The following is a 21,442-nucleotide window of genomic DNA, read 5'->3' as shown; positions in this document are numbered from 1 at the left end:
CAGCCTCATTTTCCAGGAGTCTGAGTTGACTGGACATGTGACACCTCCAAACAGGAACTGGGTCTTCCAGAAGAACATATTGTTTTTTTTTCTCTTTCATTAAATTACCCAACAAATAACATGGCATATGAATTATTGTTTGGGTCTTCTAATTGTACATAAGTGTGATCCCCTTGAAAATCGCCTTAACCACTGTTGATCGAGTATGTATCTATCTATTAGCGTTATAATAAGGGATGTTCCTAGGCCAAATGGAATAGTTAGCTGGCCTTTTTGAAACTGAAAATTAGGTTTATTGGAAGTTTTATCTACTGGTGTTTACTCACATTCCAGGGTTTTCCCCATTTGAATTCCCCTATATTAATCTTATTATTAAAGCACCTGCAGGATAATATTGCACATTTTTGGAAGTCTATGTAAAATCCCCCCTTATATAAAAATTGTAGTTTGTAATAAAATCTAATGTTCTCTTCTTTTTTCTGCTGTAGAAGCATCCATTCTTTTTTATACAATGAGGAAACATCCAGATTTGGATTTGTGCCACTTTTGGCACTTAACAAGTGTTAAATTGGTTGGTGGTATTTTTATTTTTATTTACATTACTTTAAATATGTGGCAGTGGTAGCTCAGTGCTTAAAGTGCTCAGTGTATAATCGGAAGGTTGCCAGTTCAAGCCCCACCATCGGCAAGTTGCCACTGAGCAAGGCCCATAACCCTCAGTTGCTCAAGTTGTATTCAGACATAATTGTAAGTTGCTTTGGATAAAAGCCTCAGCTAAATGCCATAAATGTAAATATTTCTAATTAGTAGAATTGTAGTAACCTAATGGACATCTGATTAATGAGAAGCTTTCGGGAGTCATATTCCAAAATGGAAATAAAACATTTCAGCTGAATGTAATTAAATCATAGAGTCAAATATACTTAAACATTTTGATCACAGCATGGCATTAAAAAGCATAATTTCTGGAGGGGAAATCAGCTTTTCAGTGCACCACTGCTTAATGGATATAGGCTACTCTCCAACACAATGAACATGTATGCAATACTGATTTAATTGCAGAACTCCTTAGGGAAATGTGAATTAGGTTACACTGGCTATAGAGCCAGTTTTAATAGATGTTCTGTTAATGTGTAAGTTTTTGCAAAAAGTACTTTGATCACAAAATATGTTTGTCAGTTGTTCTTTTTTCTGTTTTGCCAGTCTGCTACATCAGAGGAATATTCCGGAAAGCAGGATTTCTCAGTTTAGAGAGATAATTTTGGCCCAAAGTCAAGACTGTCCAAAAAGAGAAGAATTTAGGGACATTCCTACTGCAGTTGGAGCCGACTTGTTGTGATCTGGCCAAATTTAGAAATTCTGCTCCACAGAATACACCCCCCCCCCCCCCCCCCCCAATCCGAAAACATTTTTTATTGCAGTTCTTCTTGCTTCCAGGAGATGGCAAGCTTTGAAAGCATTTTCCAGTTTCTACACCAACGCCACCCTAATGAGTTCATGCCCGTGCAGATTCATCAATAATCTTATGGCCTATGTAATACATCTTTTTAATTTTAATATTGCTTTTTGAAAGTTGGTCTTGGGTAAAATTTTAAATCGAACTGTCTTTTATGTAGATGGGACCATAGCTGACTATTTTATTCAGTGTAGGCTTCTAGAGTTCGTTCATTTCTTTCAGAACTAGTGATAGCAGCTCACGCTCCTGATTGCATTAACCGACATGCTGTGGAAACATTCAGTTCTGTTGTCTAGAAATAGCCTGTCAGTAAAACTAACGTGTCATTTTGTACGGTTTGTTTTCCAAGAGGAAGTCTAAAGCCTATTCCCTTTATTTTGGTAGACCTCTAAAATATTATTTGGTACCGTGGTAGTATTCATGCGTATTCTTTTTTCGCACAGCTCTCGCTCGCTCTCGCTCTCTCTCTCTCTCTCTCTCTCTCTCTCTCTCTCTCTCTCTCTCTGTGTGTGTCTGTCTGTCTCTGGCAGAGAGAGGTCTGGTAGGGTAATCAGAGCTATTGTTGTCCTAAAGGCCATGAACTTGGCCTTTTGTCTGCGTTTACGCTACCGCCACGCAGCTGCACCACATGCCCCTTACCCCCCTCCAGGGTCGCCGTATGCGCTACGGTCGGACTGCACTAAACTGTATTATGGAGTCGGCTGTATTACAACTTGGTTTACAACTTTACAATTGCATTAGTAGAAAGCTAAACTAAAACATATTCGGCCACATGACTTTAGGTAAAGAAACAGCACTAAGAACTGTTCGGTTTAAGAAATGAATCGTTAATAGGCTGCCCTGTGTTTTTAATCCAACACGTTTAGGCGACAAGACTATCACACGTTAAGGTTTTTTGTTCAGCACTGTTACTCTCGCTCTCTCGCCGCATGTGACTCATGGTAGGCAAAAAACAGCACACAATATGACTCACAATTTAACGCATAAAATTACCTAATATTTTAGTCCCTAATTTAATGTTTTTATCCCTCTATATCACACGGAGTCCGTTTTGGTTCATTATTCTTCAAAAAACAAAATCAGAGCGACAAACAGTTTACATTAACAGTCCACGTGAACTGATTGTAAATGCCACCTCTGAATCTTTCCGAGCACCAGTCTGTGGTGGTAGGAGTAGAAGTAATAATAATAATAATAATAATAATGTATTTGGTGACTGTTCATATGTGTGTTCATATATTATTATTATTATTATTATTATTATTATTATTATTATTATTATTATTATATAATTATGATTGTATTGTTGTGGCTTACATATTAAAACACTGACATTTAGGGTAAATGTTTATACAGGCTAGTTCGCTGTTATTAAACGGCGCAACATTTAATTCGAATTCAAATTCAAATTGGATAAATAAAGCGATTTTTAACGAGTGCAAAGGTTGTTTTATTCTCGCTCGTGGCGCAAGCTGTAAATAGCATTCAAATTTAAATGAAATCGACTTTGGCATTGGTGCAGACGCAGACAGGCACACGGCAAGACACCCAGTAAGTCTGAGCGGCTTAGAAGTCTATTCAGGATTTGCACGAGTCATTACATTCTGCTCGACACGGATCGTCTTAAGATATTCTACGTCAGAGGAGAGCAGTTCCTTGCAGGGGTAAGTCTATTATTTAAAAACAATCTCCCATGCAGGCGGTAAAACATTGTTTAACACTGTCACTATAGAGGAGTGAGTGAAATGAAATGAAAGACATCCAGTCCTGCATATTAATGAAACGTGTCTAAATACATTAGTTTGAAACCCTGTTTTGTTTTGTCACTGGAACATAGCAATGTTCCACCAAATCGTTAGAAATGGACATACAACATGAAGGCGTGAATGAAGGATAACTGTGTACTCTACCGAACAACTTCATTAGGCAACACTAAACCGGTTGCACTATCAAACACCAGACACAAACACAGCTCCTGTTGAACGTTTGGTTATTCTGTGAACTAGTCGTCTTTTTGTCCCTTTAGTTTTCATGAAAGTCATGACATGTTAATCTAATTATTTTTAAAAAAATACATACATGACTTTAAAAAATAGAAATGTACTATATATATATATATATATATATATATATATATATATATATATATATATATATAATGTGTATGTGTGTGTGTGTGTGTGTGTGTGTGTATCACAAGGTTGATATCAGAAATAAAAGGTTTTAAGGTTTTAAGCAGGAAAGAAAAGAAAAGAGAGCAAGTTACAAGAGAGAAGAACATGAGGGAACAGAAACCTTTGCCCAAGGCAAGTATTTAACCTGAGTGAATAAAGCAGCCGTTTTCTGAGGTACGTACAAAAAATATAATAGCACACCACAACATGAAACCATAATGCATATAATCACATAAGTAGACTAACATTTGAAAAAGAAGTTAAAATTAAAGCTTTGCTTGCTAACTGAATTTATTCTAAAACTAGGAATATATATATATATATATATATATATATATATATATATATATATATATATATATATATATGTGTGTGTGTGTGTGTGTGTGTGTGTGTGTGTGTGTATTTTACATCCTGAAATACTTGTTTAAGGATAAAACTCCCAATGTCTTGTTCACTTTCCAGGTCAGAGCAGTTCATCTGGGAGTGGAAGCGGAACCCAATGATCACGTGGTGTATCTTTCACCTTCCTTCTTGCTTTGTTTAATGACTGTTTTCCAAATTCCCATATGGTCTTCTTTATATACTTTACATAACATACTCTGTCTTTTCTTTGATACTCCATCACTAATGATGGGTGTATTTTGTGTTTTCTTTTGGTAAACTAAAACCAGTGTATTACTGGGACCATATTTCCCCAAACCAAAACTAGTATTACTGGGTCTATCTTATCAGACTTAAAAGTGTTTGGTGTAAACATTTGTATTTCAATATGAGTATTCCATGCAAATGAGCACAATTCTCCTGGGGCATGTGCAATATTTGGCTTCAGCAAATTATTTTCTTTATGGCATCAAATAGTCCGTGTTTCTGCTGTTCTGAAATATGAAATATTCTGAAGGAATATTCCAAATCAGTTGCAACAACTCTGAGAATGTATTCCACCCTACTGATGTGCCACTCCCAATCATGTCAGGGTTTTCTAAGGGCATCGTGATAACACACAAAGCTGATTTATTTTTCAACAAACTCATTCCAGAATTCTACAAATAAATATACACAATACACACATCTAGGGTATTTCAGGCAATACTGCAAAAAATCCAAAAAGAAAGAATTATGTAAAGAAAATCAGCCCACTTAACCACTTTACCAATTTTAAGAGGAAAATGTTAAATTTTCCTGATGTTATATTTGATCCTAGTGCTTTACTGACCCTAACCTTGATCATGCTTAATTGTATTTATGTAATACGTATTTATGTAATAAAATTGTTTAGAACATTGACCCAAAATACAACTGACAGAAAGAATGAAAAATTGTTAGCCTATAGGGGTAATTAACTCGTATGAGATAAATCTGTAAGGCAGATAATTGAAACACAGTGAAAACAATGACCCCAGGTATAGCCTTAAGGCAGAGGAACACTGATAGCTGGCATTAAGACAGTCATTTACACACACAGACACACAGTTGCAAAAAAAGTACGTCATAAGACATTGTGAATGTTATAAGATGTATGTAAATTAGACAGATTCTAGGATTTTAAACCAACCAAAAATAACCAAATGCCTCCTTCTCTTGGCGTTCTTTAATGTACAGCAAGTATATTCGGTGGTAATATCTCTCACTTCTTTCTGTAATTCCAAAATGCAGAACCCCTAAACTGTAAAATTCATTATTCAAAGCTCACACAATGCCTACAATTAAAACATAAAAACATTAGCATTCAGTGTCCCTCCCAGTCTTTAATAGACTGTGTATGAGTATTTCAGAGGAGTGTATAAAAACCAAATGAGCTTTTCCGTAACGCTGAACAGAATGTGGTGAAATTAAATTTTGTTGAATCAAGCTTACGAAATGTCTCGTTTACTCATTATAACAGTGAATAAACAGCGTGAATAACCAGTGACAACTTGCTTCCTGCATCACACTGCTTCAGCTTTTCGCGCTTAGATATCGAAGTGGGTCTAAAGAAATGTCACTACGAGTCCGAAGGGCGATCTGAACACAACCTTGACGTTGGGATTTTTTTTGCCGGTGATGTGTTTTACGCAGAGGCTCCTTCAAAATCATCAACAGAGGGCGCTACAACAGCACTTGTCTTATAGTGGGAGCTTACCAACTACCAAGAGGGATATTAATATCGCGTATTTAGCCGTGTATTTTTAACACTTTTGTTACAATGTATTTATTTGTATGTGGTTACCCTAATACACAGGGCTTTGTAATGAAATATGCAAAACATGCCATTTGTAGATATGAGGCTGTGATTATGTTATAGGAATGCTTTTAGAAAGAATCATTTTAGTAGCGAAGATGCTGGCATTGGGGAACTAGGACTGAATTATAGGATGTATTGGTTGAGCGACTAAGGCTTTTTTTACATGCCGTCTGACGACGATTTGATAAGCAAATGTTCTGGTGGCACAGAAATATCCTTTCGTACACCAGAAGGACCCGAGGCCTGTACCAAATTGCTGTAAACTTCTAATGGTCACTAATAACAGCTTTTAATAGACATAGCATATACTTAATATTGATTTTGAGATTACTGAATAGATTTAAAAGCTTATTGTTTATTTGCGAATTTATATTCATGGGTTGGGCGGCTGGTTGACTTGATTTCAGATCTCTTATTAGCCTGAATTTGACCACGACAGTTAACGGATTCGTAAGGCCTAACTTATCCTAACGACTTAATGACTCAATAAACTTAGATCTATCGGTCATCTACAAAGTAGTGTTTGCCCAGTAGATTATTTCACAAGGCTTTTTCAATGAACTTTCATTTATTGAAACTTAATTTATTTCTGATTCTGCGGAAATTTTTTAAAATGACCTTATATGTCGCATGCAACAGACAATAAATGAACGAATTCTAATTATCCCGTGAAGCTCGCCAATCCAGCAAGAACTTTACTCCTTTAGTAGTTTGGTTTACACACCGTCTACACGATGCCACACCCTCAGCTGGAAAAAAAGACCAATAAACAAACAAATAAAACAATAAGAAGGAGATGAATAAGGGAATTAAGTTTTTAATACATTTCTACAGGCAACGGTTTAGGCCTCCTTGCAAAAGAACCTGTTTATTTCCACTAACTGGTGTAAATAAATCATTAAAAGGTATCTAATGTAAAATAAATATATAACAATAACAGAATATGATTGAAATCTACTATATGACTCTGGGACACATCAAACATTTTAGATGTAATGAATGATCAAAACCTACGACTCTGGACAAGGCGAGTAACCAAGGCAAATTTTTAAATGTGGGTCAGACTACAGAAGCTATAATACGCCACGGTCACGTACTACTGCAAAATACAATACACACTGGTAAAATACTATTTGGTCATAAAAGGTCATTAAATGCGTGAAATCAAGAAAATATGTTAATGTACGAAACTGGCGAATCACATTCGAAGTCATCAGTTTGAAAATATGCATATCAAGAATTTATATGTCCATATGAAACATACTGCAGACTTTTATTTAGCGCGTTCTTACGTTTAATTCAGCAATGTTTCCTCAAAGCGAATCTCATGGTGACTTTGCAATGAAAAAGTAACAGATTGTCAGTTTAATTAGGATGCAAGACGGACATGAAGACACACTAGTGCGCACACGCGTATACACGAACACAAAAGAATTATCATGACAAAAGCAGGGAAAACGGTGAGAAATAAAAGTCACCGCTTGAATATGAAATGTTTGGCGTACAAAAGATTGTATACAGGTAAATGGAATGTTATCTTTGCACCTGCACTATTGCTACGGACATGAAGCCCAGAGGCCTAAAGTACTTTTGCAACTGTTTATCAAAAAACATGCTATTAGTCTGCGGTTTTTACTAGACATTTGACAGTCCATTGACCGTTGATTATCCCTTGTGTTCCTTTTCTAATCTGCAACAAGAATTCTCAAACGGAAAAATTTAAATGTGGATCGTAGCCACACGTATTAATGCGATTCGCAATACACAATGTGACTCACAATTGCATATTAACAGCAGAAGAAGGAAAAGAAATGGAGGGAAAAAAAATACGTTTCCTTAAAAAAAATGAGAATTCATAACATATTTGGGCCACTGTATTTTTGCCGTCTGAATGTTCATCTGGTTGCCATTTATATAATAAATATATGTAATTTATTATAAGTATTCATTTCCCTAGCAGGTTTATGCTTATGTATAAAATTGGATGGAAAATCATTTTCGATTTGGCTAACCTAGCTATATTTACGCCCGTAGCCTATTCTAAAAGCAATAAGTACAACTAAGATTATTGCTGTAATCATAGTTGTACTAAGGCTATAGACCTAATTAAAATCTAGATAATGAACGCAAACAATGTTCATCCTCGATAAATATCAAGCGTAATCTAGCACATTTCTTGCCTTGTGGGTTTCTTTGTATAAGATAATAAAAACACAAATCTCATATTATTCAATTATTTTATCGAACCCAGTGGCAAAAGATATATGTCTGCTCTAACCTGTACATTCGCAATAATACTTAAGATACGTTATGCAAATCTATAAATACGACATATTAAACAGGCCTGTAGCCTAAAACACCCGCATAACATGTTCAAAGACTCGACCTTCCAAGTGGAATCCCAGCAACAGTCATATCGGACAACATCGACATCGACTCTTAAATATCTTAGTAAGTATTATTTGATTATGTGTACATTTGTTTAAACCTAAACGAACGATGAGGACCGTTTTGGGATAGTTGTAATACACAGAGGACCATGCGTGCCATAGTGTAATATGATCTTATAATATGATCGTCTCAACTTTCACATAGCTTACTTTTTCTCTTGTCTATAAATTTACGCTTGATCTATTTGCTGTGCAAAAACATGCTAGACGTTATCGCATTGCAATTCCATCACTTTCCCCCTCCGTGTTGCTCCCTCCCTTCGCACCCTCCCCCTCTTGCAGTCGCCGAATCTTATTGATCCAGGAGGAGCTAATTAGCCCTTCCCGCCGTGACTGTGTAATAGAGGACATGCGCAGTGCGTTAATTCCAGCCATTTTTTGCAGGAAAGTAATTAGCAGGAATAAAGACGGAACATTTTTTTCCCCCCTCAGTGGCGTCAAACACCACTTTCGCCTCTTCCCTCTAACCGAGCCAAGGCGCGTCGTCTGCGTTACAACCAAATAATCTTTTCAAGGCTTTAAAAATAAGGATATATATACCTCTTTACTTCAAATAATAATCTATAAGCTAACTGACCAAATGGGAGTACGCGAATGGGATCTATAACCGCGACGTGTGTTTACTGGAATACAAAGCAAGAGTAACGCAGACGTCGAAATGTAAGTTTGTCTCGGCTTGACTGCGATTCACGGTAGACTTTAGTTACATGTTTTCAGTTAATTTAAGATTCTTTGGTGACTGTAGATTTGTAATCGCACACTGTTTTCATAGTTCGAAGTTGCGTTTGCGGGCAATTTCCTTGTGCATACCTTGTTTTCATTAGTCGTGTTCGCTCTCCTGTCAGTTGACGGAGAGCCAAATCCTCTTTTGGAAAGTCGACAGTTTTTTTGTTTTCGAAACATGGACGTTGTACACATGCCAGCAGCGATGTATTCGGCGAAACAGTTGTCTAAAATGGTGTCCGATGCCGTTAAACACAGCGGGTGTAGCGGAAGATACCGATTATCGGAATCAAATATTGAGCGCATAGATCCGTCTGTGACCATGTTAAAAGGTCCGATCGCAGTTTCCAGGATTGTGCAAGATGCCCTTTTAGTAACATTTCATGTAGCTTAGCCTGCTTTGGATAGTCAAAAGAGAGAAACTTTCTGTTAACCGGTAACAGTTAAAAATGAAACGCGAACGTATCTGTGCTGTACTAATGGGCATTAACATTATCCCAGTCAAATCTCTTTTTTTAAACGAATGGTAAACACCTGCTTTTGCCTCATTTCGCAGAAGTGTAGCCTAAACACTTCGTCTGCGTTCGACAGACTATTATGATCACAGTGTTTACATTTTTACCCCCACTGATTATACATTTTCCGTGAGGAAAAGCGGTCACTGTCGCTCCCGTTGGAGAGAACAGCCCTTTTCGCCTAGAGCTTCCTGTATAGGGAAGGAGTGGTGATGTGGGATATGCACAGCAGATTGTTTCATGTTTAGCACATCATGGGGTGGGGGAGGGGTAGGGGAAGGTAGGGTCAGAGAGCTTTAACTCAGAGGTCAGAGTTCGCAGTGTTAGAGAAGGAATGGTGAAAAAGACAAATAGGGTGAAAAGGGAGAGTAGAAACTGAAGATACTTGCTGACAGGATGAGGGATACTTTGCAGTGCAGGGAAACAAAATGAACTGAGTCCTGATCAGAGTGATCAATTTGTGTGTGTGTGTGTGTGTGTGTGTGTGTGTGTGTTTGTTTTTGTTTGTTTGTTTCTGTTGTGCATGCACTTCAGTGTGTAAAGTTCATTATAAATAAATAAATTTATGTTAATCCATTAGTCAGGTAGCATCAAATCATATCTGACAAATTGTCTGTTCCTACTCCCAACATAGAGTGTAACCAAGCATACATGAATGAAAAAGTCATGCAGAGCACAATATGGCGCCCACAGCGGTCATAACTGTTTTGCCATGACCTGTTCCGTTTTACTTCAGACACCAAAAACCTCTATGGCTGACATTTAGTCAATTAATCAAATTGTTCATTTTTTATTCATAGTTACTGGTCATTTTCCATTGCAAGCAGCTAGTGCAAGCAACTTCTTAGCATAGTGGGTGGTGACTGTGTAGTGCTTTAAAAAAAGCAGGGAAATTTAATTGACCCCATACCTACTTGAGAATTAAACTTTCAGTTATGCTTGTGTCACATAAAATAAGCAGGAAGTTAAGTGTGTGATATGCTTTTAGTGGTTTATAGTGGATAGCATACATTTTTTCACATATTAAAAGCAGATCTTGGTGGAATGAGAATTTTCATGCCAGAGAATTTTCTATCAGTTCATAAAGTGTTTTGGAGGATGGAGCTTGATGACATTTATTTATTTTTTTGGCCTTGGCTAATATGTTTACTTGTCACATTCATAGTATAATATGAAATGTCCTTTTCTTTTCAGACTTTGTCTAACCTTTTTAGAGGTGTACTTAAAATGGAGTGTTATTGTGTATTTGAACATCTTTTAAATGCTTGAAAGACTTCATTTTGTCCCTTCCCCAAAGCACATATGTCATACAAGAAACAAATATTTAACTTTTTTTTTTCAAAACATAATCGAGAATGTTGTATTCAACCAGTTTAGTTAAATTTCAAGTATAAATATAAAGATAATTTTGGAACCTACTTTCTAGTTCTCTTAAGCCTATATTTCATATACTCACAAGCTGGCAGGCTGCAGTCTTGTTCCGTCACCCATCAGCACAATAAAAGTGAAAGACTTTAGTTTAGTTGTGAACACACATGATATGGGTGCCTTTTACAGTAATTGTGTGTTGTTGCTGGGAAAAGAATTTAATTCTCTCGGTGTGAAATTGAGCAAATATGAATACATACTGTATAACAGTTAAGTATTGCCAGAATTGTCTTCTGCCTTACTCATGTTGCTTTTAAACCTCACCGGTTGTGTGTGTTTTGTGTTTATTTTTTAAAAATTAATTCAGGCCTAAATGAAATTTGTTCTACCTTCAGTCACATCCCTTCTACTGAGAGTGCTGCTGCTTCTGCTTCTCATGTCAAATCCTAGGAGAAGAAGGGGCACTTTTTGAGGGGTGCAATCCAGTATACATATATTTCACAGTTAAAAAATAAAACATGGAAATCATGATTTGTGTTCATCTCCAAAGGGTAAAAATTCCATTTTGCTGAGCAAAACTAAAATATCCATGGCCTTTAAAGGACGGCACATTGCTAACCCAGATGTCTGGAAGTAGCTGGATACTAATATTGTTTTTACCAGTGTATTAGGTAGCATATTATTTTGGTTTGACAGATCACACAACTGAAATACTAAGGCAATGTTTCTGTGAATAGTACATATAATTTTCCAGTGAAAATAAGCAACATTTATTTTATGATGTTGTGGTTCAGAGGCCATCAGGAATATTACTGGAAGAAATGCTCACTGCTAACATATTCATCATACCTTTTCGCATATATGTACATACCCTTCTATTGATAATCGACCTCTGCAGTGCTCTTAGTACCAAATAGCAGTTTCTGTATGAGCAGTTCATAGATTTCTGGTGACATGAGTGTTATGAAAACCATTGTATAAAATGGTCCAAACAAAAAAAAAAAACCCTAATTGTTGTAACTTGTAAAAAAGCTAATTTACTTATAACATGTATTAGGCTATTAGAAAAAAAAATGCAATACGTGCATTTTGGCATAGCAAGCCTATTAAGATTTTCAAAAGTAAGCACAAACCTGATTAAGTTTACACTCTTAATTATGTAATGTGATTGGATGGAAATGCAATATGTATTGCAGGTCTTGTTAAAATAGCAATAATATGTGATCGAGCTGTTTCCTTTAGCTCTGTTTGGCATTGATTGTAGCAAACCTGGTGGTCAGTCGTTATTGTGTTTGCGGTCCTGTGCACGCATGCGTACCCTGCACTTCTCTCTGCTTATCATAACAATGGCTGGGGAAGGAGAGAGCTGAGCATACTGCCGATCAGTTACTACAGCCTCCCCCCCCCCCCATCACACACACACACACTGCACAAACACGCACATACACACTCGCTCTTTCATGGGGCCCCTGTTGTCAGCGTAAACCTGCTCTCCATTACATTCTTGGTATGAGTGAGTGCATGTGTGTGTGTGCGAGATGGAACACTGTGGACTCTACGCGGGCTTAATAAAGACAGACGAGTAACAGAAATGATTCAGTGATTGAGTTTCTCAATTCTCATCTGAGTCCTCAGCAAATATTGAGCTACACTGCACAGTCAGCTGGAGCAGGAAAAGAGCAAGGTAGCAGAGAAGGAAAGACACAATTGTTGTGGTTTTGTGATGGTTGAATGGAAGTAGCAGTTTATAAGAGATGCTCAAAATGGAGTCACTCATTATGAGAACATTTATATCGAATGGCTTTCTAGAGGTTTTGCTTTATAGTCCAAAATATGTTAGTTACTCAGTTATCTGAAGCTTTGGTTGCAATGGGCATAGGGCACCCAAAATATGTACGGACACAGGCACACATTACAGTTCTTAATTAACATAATGTTATTGTTTTAACAATAGTACACTTGGTTTCAGTGTTCGTATGTAAGGGCAGGGAAAATGTACACCAAATATGGGGCGGTCCACAAGTCCGGAAGGTGACACAGGTTTCACTTGGTTTTGACGTGAACCATGAAGGATTGTCTTTTTGTATGAGGCCTTTTTGTGTGTAGGGGATAAAAATGAATTGGACTGTGAGCTGCTGGATTGTTTCCTGTTCAGCTTGCTTGTTTGTTTTGTTTGGGTTTTTTGTATACTATGAACATGAGTGCTAAAAAAAAGATCTGGGCTAGATTGTAGCTGTGGCTTTTGTATCTTGAGTCTGTTGTCGCTAAACCTGACGACCAAAAAACCATTAGTTCCTGTAAAGCAGATAATTTTGAGGCTGATGGATAAGAATAAATCAAGCAGAAACATTAGGTGTGTTAAAGTGTACTGCTTGGTATATGGTAAAGAAGTAGGAATACTTGACATACCACTGTGGTCAAAAGTGTTGAAAAGATCCGGAACGCTATCCAGGATACAGACATAATACGTCAAAAGTTTCATACTAAAAAAAACAAAGAAGCATTACCTCATAGGGTTCACCACAAAATGCAAACCGATGGTAAGCCCTCAAAATCAGAAAGGCCAACATAAAGTTTGCTAAAAAGTACATAAAACATCAGGTTGTTATGGAAACATGAGATTAAAAAAAAAATAATCAACCTGCATTAGAGTACTGGAAAGTGTAGACAAACAACTAGCCAGCTTGTACGTGAAGTGGGATTTATTGATGACGACATGCCTGCTGGCAGCAGAAGCAGGATGAACTCTGGTGTACCTCCTGTAAGCTAAACGCTGAGTAAGATGCACATACAGCAAAGTCTGTATGTGATTGGACATTGACACAATTTTAATTTTGAGTGCTGGGTATTCATGACAATATCAGCTAAACCATAGAGGGAAACGTTTATATATGTATAATTCAGTAGTTCAAATTCTTTTCAATCGATGACGTCCTGCAGAGTGCATTCCCATTGACGCTAGTTTAATTCTAGATGCTCGATGCTAAGTGTCTTCCCAGGTGATGCTTGGCCAGGTTTGTAGTGTGACCATTTTCAGTTCCTGAGTTCAGTGGCTTTTTGCCTTCAGTCTTTCCTTTAGTGCAGGGAAATGACCAGCAGTGACTGACTGTCCAAGCACATCCAATATTTGACAGAATTTCTACTTATTATGATTAGGCAGTTTCCCAATTGTCATGACCGTTTAGTGACTGTCTTTGTTAATAGCACCCAGAACACGAACATGATCATAAACAGGTAATAACTGAGGATAAGACAAGGCAGATGTATGAACAATGTGCAAGTGCTTCAAACCTTGCAAGTCCTTCAAGCTGCATACGGATGTGTACAATGTGAGCAGATGCAGTCACACTTTGCTAATGCTGCATCAAAAGTAGTCATGCCATAAAAGTGTATTTAACCAAATTTGACACAAGTAGAGTCCTTTGCAGCCATGGAACTATGTAGGCTGAGAGAGATTTCAACAGTCAGATGAACCATGCTTTCTCTGTTCTGCAAGAGCTATCCACTACCCACCAAGAAGGTCGTTTGTTGTACCACAGCCACTGAATGCTCACTGTTTTCCTGTGGCCACAGTTTTTGACAGTCATGTACATGCATGAATCTAAGCCTAGGATTTAGGAAAAACCAGAGCATACTTTTGACCTTGTGGAGTCATCTGGATTCTCAGTTTTTCACCAGATCTAAACATTGCACTTATGTTTCCTCTTCCAGTGAGAGTATTTACCTTTTGGCCTTTGACCCCCTTATGTGCATGTCATTTGAATTTTTCTGGTATGTCATTTAGGAAACACATCAGCATTCTGTTTTCAAGTTCTGTCCTTTGTTGATTTTCAAGGCCTAGAATACAGTCTTTTTGTCCTTTTTTATAGAAGGACCCCTTTTTTGCCAACACCTATTCTTATTAGGCTTGGCTTGACTGATTTTGTGTTTCTCTGAGGTCTTCCAGCCTTTCTCTCTCCACTAGTCTTTTTCACTTTTTTTGAAGTCTCTCTTTTGGCTTCTGAATGGATTTAGTGTTTCTAATGGAAATGGTGCATTAAATCAAAGATCAAAGGCAAGCACACAGCAGAGGGGACAGCTGTCCAAACACACACACACACACACATACACATACACACAGCAAGAGACAGAGCACAAGAGCAAGAAAGAGGAATTTAGTCAAGTATACTGTCTGGTAAATTTATTCAAATGTATTGTGGTTAGTAAAGCTAGTATCTCAAATATAACTTCACATTAAGATTTACTGCTTTATTAGAGGTAATGAAGTAAATGGGGTGGTTTTGTTTAATATCATTATCAGAAACATCTAACTTCATGTAAGATAGATAAAGCTATGGATGTTTTTATGTGATTGTGTTAGGAAGTGTTCAGAGACTTTGACATGGATTTTCAGGTTCTGTGAAAACCTGTAATGTCTTCTACCTGTTATTCCTACTAAATAACCTTTTATGCTGAATGTTTACAAAAATGCATCTCTCTCTCTCACACACTCACACTCTCTCTCACACACGCACACAGTAATTGGTTTGAAATGTGTCTTGTCTCCTGCTGTGTGCCCTCATGTAAGGTGTCCCAAAGATAGGGGTAATTAACCTAGCTGCTAATAAGGTATGTTACTAATTACAGCACTCTCATACAGTTTCTGTTCAGTATCATTGATAGATACAGTAAGTAAATATGTATTTATTAAGCTTTGTGTGTGTGCGGGATCAGACTGCTCCATGTGAGTGCCCCTCTTTGCTGTTGGGATACTTGCATTTGACTTGGCTTCAAAGCCTCTTGATCCAGGCTTGAGGATTGGATTGAGCTTAAATCAGTGAACACATCCTTAGTACTGTGGTAGCATCCTGCTCTGGCTTCCAGTAAGTTGCTTAGCATTCATGCTATTGATTTTCCTATAAGCACTTTAACCCCCTCCAGCAGCCAGGATCAGAAAGAGCTCAATATAACCATCTGAATCTCAGCACAATCTGCACTTTTAAACTGGGAGGTTGAGCAATTACCCCTATGTGCATGCACACACACACACATACAAAGACATGTACAAGAACACAGAATGTAATTTCCTCAATTCCCAACAGATCCCCTTTCAAATACAAAGATCCCTCACTCCTCACATCCAACTGCTCATACTGACTTTAACTGTACAAGTGAGTAGGTTAGAACTCCGAACAATCATACATAAGTTCAGTGCAGCTTTGTGTGTATGTACTGTAGGCCTATATATAAATATATATCTGTGAGAGCAGATGCTGAAAAGCTCCATGTAAATAGAATTAAACTGAAACCACTTCTTAGTCAAACAGCTCGGGGGCTTTTGCAGCCAGGGTCTCTAGAGAAGCCACAGATGTCAGGGAGTGCAGCCTGAAGGCATTGACACTGAGCAAACCATTTTCAATGGAGCGCCCTTTACTCTGTGGCCTTCAGTTTACTAATAGGGAGCTTACTGCAGATGGGGGGACAGGCTTCACAAGACATTAATTGAAGAGATTTTTGTAATTCCAAGAAAGTTCCTTCATGCAATATTCAGTTTTCAGTGACGTAGCCTGACAAACAGCTATTGATCACAGTGTAGCCCTTTTCTCTCTCTCTCTTTTTCTATTGCTCATTCACTCACTTGTTCACTCTCAGACTGTGAATAGCAGTAGTTTCATCACATTCGGGAGCATTATTAAATGCATATTGCGTTGCTGGTATACAAGTTTGCACAAACGCACTTTTAACACTTTATGTTAAAATGCTGTCAAACTTACTCTCAATGAGGATGTTATTTATCCAGGCTCTCCCCCCCCCCCCCCTTTCTGCAGGTCATGGTGGGATGAGTGTGTCCAGTAACCGGAAGGATGGAGTGCTGTGACTCTGTCTCTGATGATGGAGCCTCCAGCCCTTACATGAACCGGCCACCAGGGTTCTGCAGTTCGGCTCCATCCAGCCTACTCCACTTGCCTAAGAATAAAGCCTCTGACCTCCCACCCACAAAGGGGGAACCCTCCCACCCACAAAGGGGGAACGGAGTGGAGGGGGAAAGCCCGGGCGAAAGGAGGACTTTGGGAAGTGGATGTGAACAAGGAATTGATGAACAGGTTGACAAGTATGCAACAGGTGATTTTTTAGAGAAAGGCCAAGAGATGAGAGAAGAGAATGCTAAATATAATGATGATGATGATGATTTAGACTGTGATGAGCTAGAACATGAAATTGGGGAGATTATCTACCAGGCTGATGGTTCTGTTTATGTCCTAAAGAGCCAGAGTCAGCTGCCATTTGGAGTGGTTGGGTCCTCTTCTCGCCCTCCCATTATTAGCACATGCCATTTTGCTTTCTCCCAGAGCTCTACATTGAAGAGCTTTCATGTCTTCCACCTCCGTCACCACAATAACTGGTGCCACCCGGCTGGAGATACCCCTGTTTTGCTAACTTGCCAATCCAAAGATGGAGCGCTTGCCCAGACGGGCCTTTCTGACACGGGGCAGGCGTCCACTGATGGCGCACGCCCCGTCCTTCTGTGCTTTTTCTGTCACCTGTCGTTCAACCACGTGCGCGTATTCCGAAGTCACGTTTTGCAGCAACACAACTTCACACTTAACACGGAAGAAAGGCACCTGCTTTCGCTCCGGCACACATGTGCCATACTGCAGCCTGTTGGCCACAGCGACTGCCCACTCCTCAGCTTCCTAGAACCAAAAACTATCAGCGAATGTGCTGGATCAAGCCAGTTAGCAGCCGCAAATCCAGGGCACCATGCGGTAGGCATGCCAAGTCAGGAAGAGAGGGAAGACCTACAGATGTCTGAGACAGGACTCCCTCTCCAGCCCTCTCTACCCAGAGCCCCCCTTCCTACCTCAGCGTTGAGCCCTGCCAAAGACCCTTCAACCCTGGGCAGAGAGGGCATAAAGTGGAGCAAGGATGATTACATATGGAAAGATGGCAGAAGTAGCAGAGAAACAGAGGAGAGGCTGAGCTCAGAGGTTGTTGGCTGTACAGACTATAGAATAAGTAGCATTGACATCAGTGGCGTACGAGAGCACATGACTGAAGTGACTCTTTCAAACCAAAGCATTCCCAATTCTCCCAACTCTGTCACCACAGCAACCAGCTTTATGAATAACACCAAATCTCGTACAGACTCTGAGTTAGAGTGTGGAACAAGCTTTAACTGCCACGGCCCCACTCCACTTTCCCCTAGTGTGCAAACCCTGCCCATAATCAGTACTCCAGAAGACCTCACCAAACAAGAGAGTGTGATGGAAACTGAACCGAACATCTTGTCAAAGAAGGGCTGTGGCATGGCAAATAAAGCCAGGAGCAGGGTGTGTGTTGACGACAAGACAGCTGTCATTTACTCTGACCTACCCGAGGACCTTAGCAATTCTCAGTCACCAGCCACCAGCCCGCCTCTGACCCAGACTAACAAATCTCTGCCAGAAGATGGCCAGACAGACAATGGGTCTAGAGGGAGTTTGTTGGCTGGAGATGATGTGGGTTTCATCATCGCACAAGATGGAATGCAGGGATCTTCCTACTCTTTTGTGGGTCAAGGTACCATGACCCACTCACGAAATTCCTGCAAGACACTGAAGTGCCCCAAGTGCAACTGGCACTACAAGTATCAGCAGACTCTAGAGGCCCATATGAAGGAGAAGCACCCAGATTCTGAAGAAGGGCAGTGCCCTTACTGTAGCAGTGGGCAGAGCCACCCACGCCTTGCTCGGGGGGAGACATACACCTGTGGCTACAAGCCTTTTCGTTGTCAGGTGTGCCAGTATTCCACCACCACCAAGGGCAACCTAAGCATCCACATGCAGTCCGACAAACATCTCAACAATATGCAGAATCTGCAGACCCAGGCACGACCACATGCTCCCCAAGCGCAACCCAGCCCTCTGTCTCACACACACACCCCCCAGGCCAGCTCTCCTTCTCCTAAAGTCCAGGGGCGTGCGTCATGGCGATGTGAAGTGTGTGACTATGAAACCAACGTAGCACGGAATCTTCGTATACACATGACCAGCGAGAAACACACACACAACATGCTTCTCCTGCAACAAAACCTGGCCCACATGCAGCGTCAACGACGACACAGTGCCACTGAACTCTACCGCTGTTGTCATCCCCAGAGCAGGTTGTCTGACCCCAGCCTGGCATTGCAAGCTGACGAGGCTGTACAAGAGCCTCCCCAGAAGCTGGCAGAGGTAGATGCTCCAGAGGCACTGTTTGAATGTGCGCTATGTGATCATTTCTCCTCAGACAGCCTGGAGACTCTTAGTCAGCATCTGGCCAAACAGCGCTCACTTCCTGATTCCAGTTGGAGGAGCACGGCTGGTGACGCCCACAATTGCCGGCTGTGCCATTATGCCACACCCCTGCGGGCCAACTTCCAGCTGCACTGCCAGACAGATAAGCACCTTCAGCGCTACCAGCTAGCAGCACACCTGCAAGAAGCCAGACGCCACAATGGAAACCAAGAGGAAGATGAGGAATGGCTGCTCAGGTGTATGTCCACTGGTATTCAAGTGCAGCTGAGGTGTAATGCATGCAACTATGAGGCCAACAGTCTGGAGAAGCTAAAACTACACACAGTGAACCCCAGACATGAGGCCAGCTTGAGACTGTACAAGGTAAATTGTTCCCAGTCAGTGATTTTTGAACGTGTGTGTGTCAGCTCAGTCAGACATTGCATGTTTGTGCTGTTAATGTGTTCTCATTTTGTTCAGTATGGGAGTGTTTCTCAAACATGGATTAGGTCTAGTCTTGGACTAAATTGCACTGTAAATGGTGGCTGTCCATTGTAAATTATTTTTAGTCTAGGTTTAATCTGAACAACTGTCTCTGTGATGTGATTACTTTGGCTGAAATATCTCACAGAAAACACTTTTGATTGCTCATTTTTCATCATTGTTGGCATTGTACCTTTTTCCAAAAAAGTAAATATTTTATATTTATGGTGACAAGCTAATATGATGTAGAATGTTATTACCTGTTGTCTCACTGTTGAATAAGACAAACATGAGCTCCCTTTGACAGCTGAGATGGCTCTATTGATTTAGTCTGCTGTCACCACTTACTACTTCATGCTCAGTTTCAGCAGTCAGTTCTTGGGAGTCAGTTCTCCAAGATCATTGCACCACCAAATTGTTTCTCCTGTCTCCCGGTTGCGACCTAAATTCAAGTAATTTACCAGATAAGCTTTTTAAATGTAAATAAACAGTCTGCCCTTTTGTAAACAGGTGTAGTTGTAGTTAAAGTCTTCCATCCATTTCTGAAGTAGATTTTGGGAAGGGGCATGGCATACTGAGGATAAAAACTGCTCACTTGCCCCCAGGCCTCTGCAGTCTGTTTAGTAATGGAGATTGATTGTATGTTATTTTTTCCCCTCCTGCTAATGTGGTCCATTAGCCCAGCACATCTCTAATCAGTTTAGAGTTCAGCACAGCAAGTGGACTGGTGTTTCTCATTGTGTGCATGATTGTATTTTACACACTCAGTGAGCTAATTCCCAATGAACGTCAGATTGAAATCCCATCTTTCTAAAGGAAAAATGGTAGGCTAAGTTACTAGAGTAGATAACATTAGCTACTTCACTATCTATCTTACTATTCTAGAAATATATTGCTAGCTGGGTAACTTTTTGCTAGCATATGGATCATGAACTAAATTAATGGTAGGTAGCTAACTATATGGATATGCAAGCTAGAAAACTTACAAAGTTTGGAACCTGTTTCACAAGAAGGAGGCATTGTTTTTTTAGCTAGTATACTAGCTGTTTAAAAACCAAATAGAATTCTGTTGTTTATATATCAAATAAAAGTACAGGGCTCTTTAAAAAAGGTTTAGGATTATAAACCAATTAACTGATCCTAATCACGACCCCTGGTTAGTGGAAAGAATTGGTACTTCTGTGGGGTAGTCAGCTAAAAGAATGGATAAGTTAATAGAAGGTATTCTTTTCTAACAGTGTCTAGCTTTGCTTTTTTTTAGCCTGGAAAATTATAAACAAAAAAATATATGACTAACATGTCTCGTATTTCTTTCTTTCTCAGTATTTACAGCAGTATGCAGGAACCGTGTCTGATGGTGGGTGGCTGCACTGTGTGCTGTGTAATTACTCCACCCAGAACAGTCTCAGTCTTGTGCAGCACTCCAATTCATTGAGTCACCAGAGAGGGGAGGGATTACTCAGACTACAGCAAATCCAGAAAGGTTTCCAGGACGAAGAGGAGGAGCTTGGTGCCATGTTTAAAATAAGAAAGACTCCTGCTCAAGATAATGGTAAGAGCAAATAATGCATGGTCTTTCGATGATTTCTGATTCATTGTCTAGAATACAAGAGGGCATCATCTTTAGCACAGCAAATTTTGAAAGTCTTTGGAGAAATATAGATTATTAATAATAGAGACATTTTACAGATTTCAGTATGAAGACCAAAAGCTGTAAACAACATTTTTACCTACTTTATCAAACTATAATTATAATAAATCATGACAACTCTTTTGCCTTGTTTTGGGAAAATGTTGTTCATAGTATTGTCATGC

At 39.4% G+C, this 21,442-nt stretch overlaps 1 protein-coding gene across 1 annotated transcript in view; it reads left to right on the top strand.

Annotated features, from left to right (window-relative positions):
* The first annotated feature begins 8,711 nt into the window (after positions 1-8,711).
* The window catches only part of si:ch73-386h18.1 (zinc finger homeobox protein 3), a 28,266-nt gene continuing 15,535 nt past the window's right edge, over positions 8,712-21,442 (top strand). Inside the window, exons 1-3 of the mRNA XM_026999530.2 lie at positions 8,712-8,964; positions 16,718-19,528; positions 20,951-21,179. Of these exons, the coding sequence (XP_026855331.2) occupies positions 16,754-19,528; positions 20,951-21,179 (3,004 nt within the window). The 5' untranslated portion in view covers positions 8,712-8,964; positions 16,718-16,753. The remainder of the gene's footprint in view (positions 8,965-16,717; positions 19,529-20,950; positions 21,180-21,442) is intronic.

Source organism: Electrophorus electricus, chromosome 4 (assembly GCF_013358815.1).
Source record: "Electrophorus electricus isolate fEleEle1 chromosome 4, fEleEle1.pri, whole genome shotgun sequence".
NCBI classification, from domain to species: Eukaryota; Metazoa; Chordata; class Actinopteri; order Gymnotiformes; family Gymnotidae; genus Electrophorus; species Electrophorus electricus.
Note: the sequence above shows the minus strand (reverse complement) of the source record. Positions and strands in the feature narration are given on the sequence as shown.